The sequence below is a fragment of the Euprymna scolopes genome, chromosome 16 (assembly GCF_053919585.1).
Source record: "Euprymna scolopes isolate OS-2025 chromosome 16, ASM5391958v1, whole genome shotgun sequence".
NCBI classification, from domain to species: domain Eukaryota; kingdom Metazoa; phylum Mollusca; class Cephalopoda; order Sepiida; family Sepiolidae; genus Euprymna; species Euprymna scolopes.
In genome coordinates this window covers 111,555,440-111,568,478 of record NC_136497.1, presented here as the reverse complement: position 1 = coordinate 111,568,478, position 13,039 = coordinate 111,555,440, and the positions used below count along the sequence as shown (strand labels likewise).

At 32.0% G+C, this 13,039-nt stretch overlaps 1 protein-coding gene across 7 annotated transcripts in view; it reads left to right on the top strand.

Annotated features, from left to right (window-relative positions):
* Nucleotides 1-13,039, top strand: part of LOC145296054 (uncharacterized) — a 945,555-nt gene that overhangs the window by 895,790 nt on the left and 36,726 nt on the right. For 6 of the 7 annotated variants that reach the window (XM_080142120.1, XM_080142114.1, XM_080142115.1 and 3 more), the window contains 4 exons: nt 939-1,555; nt 3,272-3,400; nt 4,478-5,642; nt 9,652-9,981. In XM_080142120.1, coding sequence (XP_079998246.1) covers nt 939-1,555; nt 3,272-3,400; nt 4,478-5,642; nt 9,652-9,981 — 2,241 coding nt within the window. The remainder of the gene's footprint in view (nt 1-938; nt 1,556-3,271; nt 3,401-4,477; nt 5,643-9,651; nt 9,982-13,039) is intronic. The other variant, XM_080142118.1, reaches the window with a different exon arrangement.

Below are 13,039 nucleotides of genomic sequence, written 5' to 3'. Positions count from 1 at the left end.
TTATATGACAATAAAATTCAATCAGAAGGAGGATCAACTGAAAAGAATCACTACTGTAACAATTGCCAAATTTGATTCTTGACATCAAAAATCAGCAAAAATAATTTATCTTTGGGTGAGGATATATAACTTGATGTGTTGATAATTTTATCAGGTCCTGTTCATGTCTTTTACGTGATCTTTTCATCAGATGAGTGTAAGAAGTAGAATTTTCATCACATAATTGCTTTTATACATATGTCCAGAGGTGTTTGCTCATAAAGACATTTTAATCAATATAGATTTCACTGAAGAAGCATAAGCTAGTAAGCATTGTGTAATCTAAGGTTTTCTTTCACTGTAGCTAGACATGGTGAATCCTTTAGTGTTGAGATTTAAATCAGACCACTTGATCAGCAATCAGATATTTTATCCCTATGCTGAAAGTCAGAAATTATGTTTATATATTTTTACATTTGTATTAATAACTGCTGAAAGCGCTGAATTCTTTTTATATGTCAATATTAAAGAAAGATCTTGTTTTTTTAAAAATAGATTATATGAAATTAAAGGTAATTAACCACAGGTAATTAAAACAAAAGGCCTAGTAGTATCAGACGTCTATATAGCAATGCCTTATTTCTGCCCAAAGTTCTCAATAGTTTGAAAACTGTCACCTTGCATTTGTTATAGATCTGAACTTCTCCCTTTACATGTTTCAGCATTGTATTGATATTATATAAAACCAAATTTTATACTGGGTTTGTTTTACTTGAAAATGATATAGATTTTCAGAATTATTTAAACATATCAATTAGTTGGTTTTATTTTTCGAAATCACCAAATGCTACAATTGGTTTATTTTATTTATTTTTTTTTTTTTTGTTTTAGCAGAATTAAAAATTTATTTTACATTGTAATTATATTTTGTTACAGAAACCCTCTGTTTTCAATTCCAGGTGTAATGACGAACCAACAATCTAGTTGGAACCATCCTGCAGAATATTCTCCTATGACAACAGCTGCACATTGTGTACCTCAAGCAAACACTTTCAACAGTCAACCTCAAAACCGTATGCGGCCTGATGCCAACTTTATGAACATAAAAACTGAAACGCAATGTATTGGCGACAAAAAATCTAACCAACGTCCACCAAAATTATGCCAATTGCTCACTCAAAACACTTCTACTCCAGATCACAGTCCTCGGGCAATAGCAAAAACTGAAAACTCTCGGGGTGAAGAAATGTGTATAGGAGAGAATAATAAGTCTAGTATCAAATCTCCTGGTGGTAGTATTGATCAGTCACCACAACCAGGACCTGGTCAGTCTCCACAGGAAAAACCTCAGAGCACATCAGGAAATGATGAAATGGATCACATGAATATTTCTTTAAGTAATGATTCTAAACGTCCTGATATGATTCTGAAAAAGTTACTTAGTCGAGATGAAGATGAAACAAATTCCAAACGACATGATGAAGAGATGCGTTCACCGAATGACGACAGTAACATGGAAGTTGACAAAAATGAAGCTGAGCCCAAAAAGTCTACAAATAATGATGAACTGTTAAAAGTAAGTGTTAAATATGTGACATGCCTCTTTTTATATACTTTGTCAATTTTTTAAGTTTAATCTTTCAAACTCCTTCTAAATTGTTCTATTTAAAAACTAGAGAAATTGCATTCTTCTGATTGAACTGTGTAGGCAATAAGATTCAAGAAAACACATTAAACATAAAAAATATGCATGCTAAAAGAAATAACTGGGCATGCGAGTTCTCCAATTTTGGGTGAAATTTATTTTTTTTTTGGTCTTACCTATTTTTTATTTTGTTGCTATTTGGCAGAATTTTATCTTTTTTGCATTCTTGCTTTCCTTTTCCTTATAACATTTCTCAAAAAATTGAAAATGTTAATTTTGCATTTAAACACTAGGATTTCAAGGGATCTAAGGTAGAGATGTTTTGTTTCATCAAAGAATAACTTACTGTCTCCAACTCCCCTTACACACACAATACAAGACTCAGCATGTTTCTCCTAAGTTTTTTGTGCTGCATGAGGAAAAGAGGATTCATCTTGAATTCATTTTTTTTTTTTTTGTCTATTCATATCTCTGAATAAATGATATAAATTATTGGTCTACTGATTTAGTCAGATTCAGACCTTATAATTCACCCTTGTCTGTTAATCCATTTGTTCTCAAAATTTTCAATAACTACTCATTACATTTTTCTGAAATTTTGCTTGAAGTTACAACTACCCAAAGGAGGAAATGTAACATTCTCAGATTTTTTATTAAAATTTTGGTTGCGTCACGAGGGGGTCAAAAGAGGTCAAAATGGCCAGAAGTAGCCTTTTTGAGACATAGAAGCTTTTCAGACCATTAGATTTTGCTGAAAATTACCAAAAAGCAAGACCACATGGATATACATCTGGAAACATTAATATTTGACCCTGGGAAAATTCTAGGGCTTGAGCCCGGGGTGTTTTAAGGGGTAAAAAACACACCTTTTGGGGCTAATTTTTATTTTTCTCCTAAAATTCAAGGCATCAGTCGGGATACCATATAGTTTTTGGCTTGTTAAAATAAGAAATGGGTTGAATCCTTAGGTTTTACTACATTACTAGAGAAAAGAATGAGAAGGTGACTTAATTGAAACCTTCAAAATAATTAAGGGTATGTCTAAATTAAATTGTATGTTATGTCAAGAAAGATTTTAAAACCTAAATTTACAACAAAATTAGATTATTTTTTTTCTTCTAATAGATTAAAACATTGTAACAGGTGACCTAATCAGATGACCAACAGCTACTGCAATTTATTTTAAGAACGGAATGAATTCAGAAATAATGGTAAAAATGAATTCATAAGGACATTTTAGAGTTTATGTAATCAAACATTTTCATCTGTATTTTTTTCTTGTCAAACATGAAATATGCATTTTTTGATCTACTATTATTGAAAATGAAAGTTTCAAAAAAAGTAAAGACACTATCAATAAATGCCTAGTGGCTACAACTATTATTCTGTACACTTTTCTAAAATTAAAATGGATTAAAATAAATGCTTTAAGAAAAAATTTTTTTAATTATGTATGATGCTTGAGAACAATCATTTTTTTTTTTTTTTTTCTTTTGTTGTATACGTTTCCTTTGATTTAGTTAAAATATTTATTCATCTGATTTGATAACATTCAGTTAACCTTTAATTTTTTCATTTCATTTGAGCTTGATCTCTTCATATCAAATGTTGCACATTTACTGTTATAATTTAACTTTTTCTTTACAGCAACTTCTTAGCGATGACCATCAAGCGACATCTGAAGTCGGAAAGGTAGATAAAAATGATCACAAAGATTTACTCCAAAAATTATTACAAGCAGAGGAAGAGGAGGAGATGAAGGCCACTGTCCCAGCAGTATGTGACAATTCTTCTTTAATACATTCAATTAATCTATGGCCATTTTTAATTTACAAGTCTACTACTTCAACAATCTTGGATTTTGGAAACTAGATATCAAACCCTTTGGCTCCCAAAATATGATTCACATTTGATTTTATCAGAAACAAATCTATATAGAACTTTAAGTATTTGTTTATAATACAATTGTGTTTGTTTTAAGTCTAAAAAAAAATTTCTATCATTTTCATTTATTTTTAGTTTTAAATATAAAAATTGATCTGTAAAATATTCAGCTATTCACATTATCTTAAGTTATTGTTGCCATTTTCACCCTGTTATTTTTTTTTACGTTTTACTCTTATGCTTTCTTCTGGTGTCTTTTGCTGTAGTTGTAATTGGAGTACATGTTAGTGTGATTGCAAAGATTAGAAGTGCATGGAATGAGTTCAGGGAACTTCTATTGCTAATCAGCAGCGTTTTACCACTCTTGACCAAGGGAAGAATCTATTAAGCCTATGTATGTAATGTATATATGTATGGAAGAGAATCCAAGACAGTGAAAGATTAGCGTGTGTTTCATCAAGAGAATTAATGAACATGATACGATTGCCATGTAATGTGAGTCTTAAAGCTAGGTTTAGATCTGAGGAACTCAGAGGAAGATTAAATTTGGAGATGTGTACAAAAGAGACTTCAATAATATGTCTATTTGAAAGAATGAATGATTTCTTGGCTTAGTCAATATGGAATAATTGCGGTAGCGGGGGAAGTCAAGAAAAAACTAGGAAGTGACTTGAGAGAGGGATGATCAAAGACTTGTCCAGAGATAGTTTGGTTTGAAAGTCAATTTCTACACAACGTTTAACACCTGTCAGCCTGTAAAACAACTATTAAACCAAATGATTCTGATGGAAATTGCGAAGTGAACTTTTTACCAGCTACAATCGTCATCAGCTGAAGAAGGCTCTCAAGTACAAAAGTCACCAACGCATGTGAAAATGTAACGATGCTTTGTTCATGATGAACTATTGTCAAAATCACATACATTTACTCTTATGAAATCCTAATCTTTTTATATCTTTTGTTTTGTAGCAAAGTACTAGTCAAGATCAAAATGGCACCCGTCATCGTCATGTATCAGGACCACAGTTTCCGACCACCACCCACACAGGGCTACCAGAGTCTACTTCCAGTGTCCCTCATCGGACTAGTTTTGATGACTCCATGCTCAAACCGTCCGAACTAATAAAGTCACCAGGAAATGTCCATGGCTTTGCTGAGTTACACAATCTTTTCAATTATTTTGATAAAGACAGTTCAGAGAAAATGAAAACTGAAGGTCGACCAAAAAGTATCAAGCGAAAAGCCTCTTTCGATGGCGATTCAAATGACATGCTAGATAATGAACCAACTACTTCAACCGATGCACCTAGCAAAGTGTTGCAGCGCAACGTCCTTCTTGCTCAGCTTCTTTCCCGAAAAACGAATCGTGAAATTGTTGTTAATACTCAGATCACAGCAAATCCAACTGCACTACCAACACCACGGACACCTAAAGATAAACTACTCCCCATTAAACCCCTTGATAAAAAAAGTAATGATGTTTCTTCAACTGAAGGTGAAAAGGAATGCAGTGCCAGTTCAAACCTTCATGAAACTTCAAGGTCATCGTCGTCAGAAAGTAATTTTCATAATTCAGTTGATCCTGGCAAAACAATGTCCACTGAAAATACCGTTTATGCAAACAAGCAAGTGTTTACAAGTGTTGCAACAACCTATCCTTGTGTTACGACAGCAAGTACATCTGATCAGTATATTAATTCAACAGCTGGTCAGACCCAAATGCCAAGACAGATAACTTCAAACCCTACCAATAACAATAAGCCAAATGGGGATACTGGCTCCAAGAAGGAGTCCAAAGATGCTCTTTTAGCTCATATTCTCCAACAAGCAGTTGATCTCCAAAATGATCTTGATAATGGTCAACTAAATAGTAATAATCCAGGAATTCCAGGCATGCCGACCGGAGTGGTAAATTCCATGTCACAGTCTGCAAGAACTGGTTCTTCTGAGCTTAACCACGACGACACAATTCTACCACATCATCTAGGGCCTGTCTTTAATGATAACAACTTACAATTTATGGAATTGGATTTTAATTCTTCCAACCAAGCAGGTAGTAGTGCACGCGAACTTCAAGAGAAGAAGGCCATTGAAGCTATCCAGAAGCAGTTGATGAGTTTAGAACCAATGCCAGGTAAGTCTTTACGTGTTTTATCACTTTTTTTATCAAATTATGTGTCTATAACATATCATTGCAGTGAGCCCCTCATGGTTGAGGATATTTTCTTCAAGGATAGAAGTAGCTCTCTTCAAGTTTTGCTCTTTTAGCTACAAACCTTCCAAGTCTTTCTGTTCTTGGTATGCGACTACCAAGTTGGAGTTGACATCACGCTTCTTAAAATTGGCCTTTTAAATTTTTTGTAGTGTTATTCTGTCTTCACAGACTGTCTATTCCATCTTTTGATGATGAAAACTTCAGCAGGTGCCTCCTGGAAAGCACTGATATTGGTGTGATAGTCCCATAAGTGGATGGGCAAAATGTTATATATATATATATATATATATATATATATATATATATATATATGGTAATTATGGAAATAATTCAATGTTATGAAAAATAATAATAAAAATGAAAATTATTTATTCATCAACTTTTTGTCTTTATTTTAAGACTTTTTCAAGATGGCTGATATAAAGAAAAACAGAAGTTGATGTTTAAAAATATATGATGCATCTGACGTAGAAAGAATCAGATATACGTTGGTGAAACTCAATACAAACTTAAGTCTTACATCCATAACATAAAAAAATTCCATAAATGCACTATTCTCTTATTGTCTTATTTATTGTCATGATGCTTATTCCTACTATTCTTATTTTATTCTTGTTCAATTTATAATACTATGATCCTTTATATATCCACTATTATCAATTTTCTTTATTTTCACTTCAAATTATTCTGATATTTTAACCTGTACCTTTTTTTTATCCTACTTTTATTTGTAAAATATTATCTACTGTATATTATTAACATCATTATAAATAATGGTATACAATTATATATTAAGAGGTTCTGAATCCTATCATTTATATTTTTAAAAATAGTAAAAAAAATATTTTTTTAAAGCTTGAATTCAATTGAATTGAAGAGTGCTGGAGAGACATTTTGGAATCATTTAAAATATAAAATATTTAAAATCGTTTTAGAAACTATCGTACACTAAATCTTGTGTTTGATTTCTTGGAACTGATATAAATATCCTAATTTTATTTATCTCAGTCATATATATTACTACTCCAATCGATATCCCCTGTATGTTTTGCCTGTAGAGTTTATAGTGAAGCAGGGGTTTCAATCGCATGTGAACCAGCATTGCAAAAGTCCAGTGGCAAGAAATCCAGCAGGATTGATATTATTTCAGAAAAAAACTGACTTAATGACATTTAGATATTTCCTATATTTGCATTTTGTATAATTCTGACCCTTCTCCTATTCTGGTGAGAAGCATTTATCTTCGAAATGCCATGGCCTAAAGAGACTTTTTCTTAATTTCCCCTTAATTTTTCCTTATTATTCTGATGACATAATAAAGTTTTATAACTTTTATTCCTCATCTTTTATTTTAATTTATATAGTTCAGAATAAATTTTAAATTGTATATAGCTTCTATCTTTACATCATCAACGCTCTGATCCCCATCTGGCATCAATTGTGATGGATGGCTCTTATCTGGGTGAGGCCCCGTGTTTTGACAAGCTTCTGGGTTTGACCTTTACTCCTGATCTGAAATGGAACATGTACATCAAATCGGTTGCCAAGGTCGCTGGAAAAATGGTAGGATCCTTCTATCGCTCCAGAAGATCTCACTACTGATGCAATTCTCTATCTATATAAAAGCCAAGTATGTCCAAGGATGGAATACTGCTGCCACATCTGGGCAGGAGCTGCTAAAACTGCCTATCCTGCCTTGACAGAGTACAAAATAGACTTTGTAGTTTAGTGGGGGGATGCCCTTTTCTCTTTCCTGCAACCTCTCTCCCACAGAAGAGACGTTGCGAGCCTATCTTTGTTTTATCGCTATTTCCATGGCAGGTGCTCGTCTGAACTCCAATCTCTGGTCCCCCCTCAGCAATCTTTCACAATAAACACCCGTCTAACTGAAACCACAGTCAATAATTTTCCCCACTCTTTATCTGTGCCTAAATCAAAACGCGGATTCCATGAACAAAGCTTCTTTCTTAGAACTGCACGACTGTGGAAATCTCTACCGCTTGCCTGTTTCCCTCCTGACTTTAACATGGATGTCTTCAAGTCCAACATAAACAAATTCCTAATGAACCGCTCCCTTAAGTAATGACACTTTATCAAATCTCCAATACTAATGAATACTGCAACACTATCCCATTTATTACTGTACATAAAATAACCCTTATCCCCGAATGGCTTCTGGGCCTTGATAAGTGGGGACCTCCATGTAAATATATACTTTTATTTATATATATATATATATATATATATATATATATGTATATATATATATATATATATATATATATACACTTTAAATATATATATATATATATTATATAACTCTTATTCCTCATCTTTTATTTTAATATATATATCTATATATCTATAAAAGTGAACGTGTCTGTCTGTCTGTCTGTGTACATTTCCCTACGCAATAACTCTTTCAATTTTTAGTCTATAGACTCGAAATTTGAAATACCGGGTACTGAGATTTGGGAAAATCGATGTGACGGGTGTCAACCAGAAATTTGGCTGTTAAGGGGTCAAATTTCAACGATTTGACCTTTAAGAACTCTACCAAACTCCTCCGACAATTTTGGGTCTAGACACTTGAAATTTTAGATATAGGTTCCTTGAACCTGGATCTAACTTAATAAAGTGATTTGAGCCCGAAACTGTAAATTTTAAGGGGTCATAATAGGGGTCAAATTAAAAAAAATTTTACTCTTTTTTTTTTTTTTTTTGCTCAGCATACACCTCCAAACACCCGGGCAACGCCGGGCTGAAATGCTAGTCTATTATATATATAAAAGTTAACGTGTCTGTATACATTTTCCTATGCAATAACTCTGTCAATTTTCGGTCTACAGACTTGAAATTTGATATACAGGGTACTGAGATTTGGGAAAATCTTTGTAATCCATTTTCGGCCAGAAGTTTGGCTGTTAAGGGGTCAAAGTTCAACGATTTGACCTTTGAGAACTCTACCAAACTCCTCCGCCAATTTTGGATCTAAACACATGAAATTTTAAATATAGGTTCCTTGGACCTTGGTCTAACTTAATAATCTTATGTGAGCCCAAAGGGGTCAAAGTTAAAAATATTGACTTTTTTTTTTTTTTTTTTTTTTTTTTTTTCTTCTCAATATACACCTCCAAACACCCGGGCAATGCCAGACTGAAATGCTAGTATATATATCTACTTCAGAATAAATTTTTAATTGTGATTTTCCATGTCTCACTGACTTTAGCAAATAAGGTGTAAACCATTATAACTATTTGCTAATATTTTCTCCTGAAGAGATGGTAGACATCGAAATCCTATAAAATAAGAAATTAAAATATTTCTAATGTGTTTTTTGTCTTACATAGAATAATAAATCTTTGATCTGAAACTCAAACATATCATGTCATAAATTTTTAAATTCATTAAATGACTAAAATTATATATATATATATATATATATATATATATATATATATATATATATATATATATATATATATGCTACTAAATCATATTTCTCTAATCTGATTCAAGTTTTGATCCAAATCCATTAGATGATTTTAATATGAGAAAATTGTCTAAAATTTAAGGCTTAAGCTTTAATTTCTTTTTGAAGAATTAAAATTCAAGGAATTTTGCTCAATTACTATCTCTGGATGAAATTTCAGAAATACTTTTTGTAACTATTGATGTCGAATAACTAGTAAAAATTTAATAAAAATCAGAGATATCTTAATTTTCAGAAGGGTTTTTTTATCTGTCTTTGCATAAATAGTTTTATGATCCACGTTATTCTATCTTATGCCTAGCAATTGTGTTCCAAAATTCATGTTTGATTAGCTTGAGGTTAGCCCATTCAAACAGGTTCAAAAAACAAATTTAGTGACATTTTTATCAATATAAATGAGATCAAATTGTAATTATAGTTTACTTATTTTTGTAGGATTTTCTGAGAACCAGTCAACTTCTGTATCTACCAAACCAAGCATACCAATGTCGGCCAATCAGTTAACTGCCGGAAGTGGGCAGTCAGGAGTTGTGTCTTATGGTCATGAAGCTGCAAGTATGACCCAACAAAGTATTGCCATGCAAGAAATACAAAATTATTCACATCTTGCTCATCAACAAAGTTTGGCTCTTGCTGCTGCTGCTGCCCAACAATCACAACAGCAGCAGCAGCAGCCTCCTTCTCATCCGCCACCACCTCCATTCAGTCAAGCTGTGTCTCCATATGGACAGTCTTCACCCCAGCATGCACAAGGTCCACCCCAAGGTAAGGCACTCTTTATTTATAACCAGTGTCAGCCTTTTGCTTTTGAGGGTGCCGTTTCAGCGATGCAAAATTTTGGTAAATATATCCTCATTTATTTCAAAAAATAGTTTGGAATCATTCTTCTTCAGAATATGCAAACTATATTTTATATAAAAATATTTTACTTTTTCTTTATCCATTTCCCAAATATGTCTTTAAAATGTCATTTTGCCGCTATTTCTATGCAAAAAAAATAGTGTTCAAAAGGTTAGGGTTTTATTTTTCACGTTCTTCTGAATAATAAAAAAAAATACTCAAATATTTTTTACCTATAACCAGAGGAAGTACAAAACATTTTTTTGCTTAAAATAACACAACATATACAGCATTTTCAACCTTCTTTTGTATTGATTGGTTTGTTATAATAGGAAAATAATTTCTAGACTTTTAAACTGGCGATTTTTTAATAAAATTTTATTTTCCACTATTATTTTATATTTATATTATTATATTCAGCTGCCATTATTGGTTAATTAATAATTTAATGACAAAGGTATCTTAATTAAATTTCAATTTGAAAATTCTACTTTCAAAAGACTAATTTTACTTTTAAAAAAAAGTTAATATCACAATTAGATGTGTAGAAATATCAACTAGCCAACTATATATTTTTCTTTCATTTTGTGTTAAGTTCAATTATTGACAATTGCATTTGATTTAATATTTTACTAATCAAAATTATAATTAATTTTACTTTAGGATAATTATTTAAAGGGGTAGTTTCTTAAAATGCGCTATTTGAAAACTTAAATATAGTAAATATTTGCTTTTTTAAGATTAGTTATAATAGGTGGGATAAAATTAAAGATTCTTTAGCAACAGCAGATTATACAGATTATTATTTATTAATAATCATTATTAATAATAATGATGATAATTATTATTCTAAAATGAATAGATGTAGTTAATTCACACTCATAAGTTGGTCTTTTTTTTATACATAGTATGTTATACACGTTTCATTAAATAGCGAAAGACCACTAAACAATTCCTCAGACAAATGTATGTTCCTTTAAAAAAAATTGTAAGGAAGTTTATTTTATGGAAAGATAAAAGGAAATGGGCATGTTTAAAGTTTTAAATGGGCAAAAAACAATTAAAAAAAAAATGAGGATGTATGTTACAACCGACCAGCATGTGATGGATGTGCTAAAAATGACTATAACACAAATGGATGCACAAATAGATGTAAATTTACGTGGCTATTGCAACTTGCTGGACATTGATTCAGTTCCTCTAATAAGCTGAAAATGACCACAATAGTGATGCCGTAAACAATTCGCTTGCAATCATTGGCATAAATTCTATTAACTTACTAAACATTTGACCACTAAATAAAACAATATTCTTTAAAACTATTTTTATTTTATAAAATCAAAACAAGCATTGAATTTAAAAGAAAAACAAAGTATAATTAATTTAGGAAGTATTTTGTTGCATAGCAATATGCAAATTAGTTTACTACTTAGATCACATATGAGGTGCCTTCAATAAGTTTTCAGATTTTTTCGTATGAGCACTTTTAGCGATGAAACTTTAGTCCACTTTGAAGTCTGATGCTATCAGATCAAACTGTTTGCAGATATTGACTTTCTGATTCAAATGCACTGTTTTTGTCACTTTATCTACTTGCAAAGCTTAATTATGTACTGTAAAGCAAAAAAACAAAAACATGCCCCTATCCCTACCCCCTTTTCTTTCTTTACACCCTCCTTTTCTGATCCAGCCAGTAGGGCATCAGAATATGCTGATTAGCCGCTACACAGAATAAAAGTTCCTCAATGGAGCCACCTGTTGGCCATGGGTGGCAACCCGTGATGTTTAGAGATGGAATCCCGGTGGTTGGGCAGATCTTGACCTAGGTACAAAGATGTGGCCCTGCAACACATCACTTTGGCCTTTACCTGGGCTAGACGGACAGTCAGAGAGGCCCGATCCAATTAATTGGCTGGTTATGTTAAGCTCTAATTCAAAAAACAAAATCAGCATCCACATAAACACACAAGTATCACAAAACAAATATCCTAACTACTGGATTAGAAGGCAGCGCCTCTTGGGTCAATCAGTTAAAGAAATGGATATATGACTCTTAATAGTAAGAGAAGTCTGGTGAGTACATGGTATACTCCCCCGACTTCCCTTACTATTTTCTTGGGTAGTGAAACAAGAAGGAAGAACAAGTGGTCGCAGACCTCTTTAAATATGAGTATACCGCCCCTGTATCTCTGTTCTGCAAGGATGAATGGTCCCCTCCCTCCTATTTCCCATTAAATTGGACTCTACAGTGAGTAGAGAGTAGGGATGATGAAATTTAAAAAAAAACAAAAACACTTCATAACCACAAATCAACCAGGAGATTTCACACAGAGTCCGGTTCAGATACTGAAAATAAGAAAAACTTCCAGAGATTCATTATTCTGGAAGCAGTAGACAACACCCCATTGAGAAAACTATCTCCATTTTTAATATAACGGGTGATTTCTACAAAAATAACACCCAAAGCAGTTAAAAATTTACGAAATGGGACAATCCTAGTGAAGATAGAAAGAAAAAAAAGATATGCTGATGATCAACTAAAAATGGAAAAAATTCCATGAGGAAAAAAATTTAAACCTATCCCTATAGAAAAATGAATATATCAAAGGGGTTATTTGAAGCAAAAACTATCCCTATAGAAAAATGAATACATCAAAGGGGTTATTTGAAACAAAAACTATCCCTATAGAAAAATGAATATATCAAAGGGGTTATTTGAAACAAAAAACTATCCAGTTGTTGAATTGATATAATAAAAATGGAATTAAAATCCCAAGGTGTAATTGACATAAAAAGAGAATCCATTAAAAAGAATGGATACATTATACTAACAAACACCTACCTCATAACTTTTAATATACTAAAAAAAAAAACAAGAGATTGGTTATTCAATTAAAAAGAAAAAAAACAAGAGATTGGTTATTCAATTAAAAATGTGAAACTTTTTATGCCAAATCCCCTATGATGTCAGAAATGTCAGCAT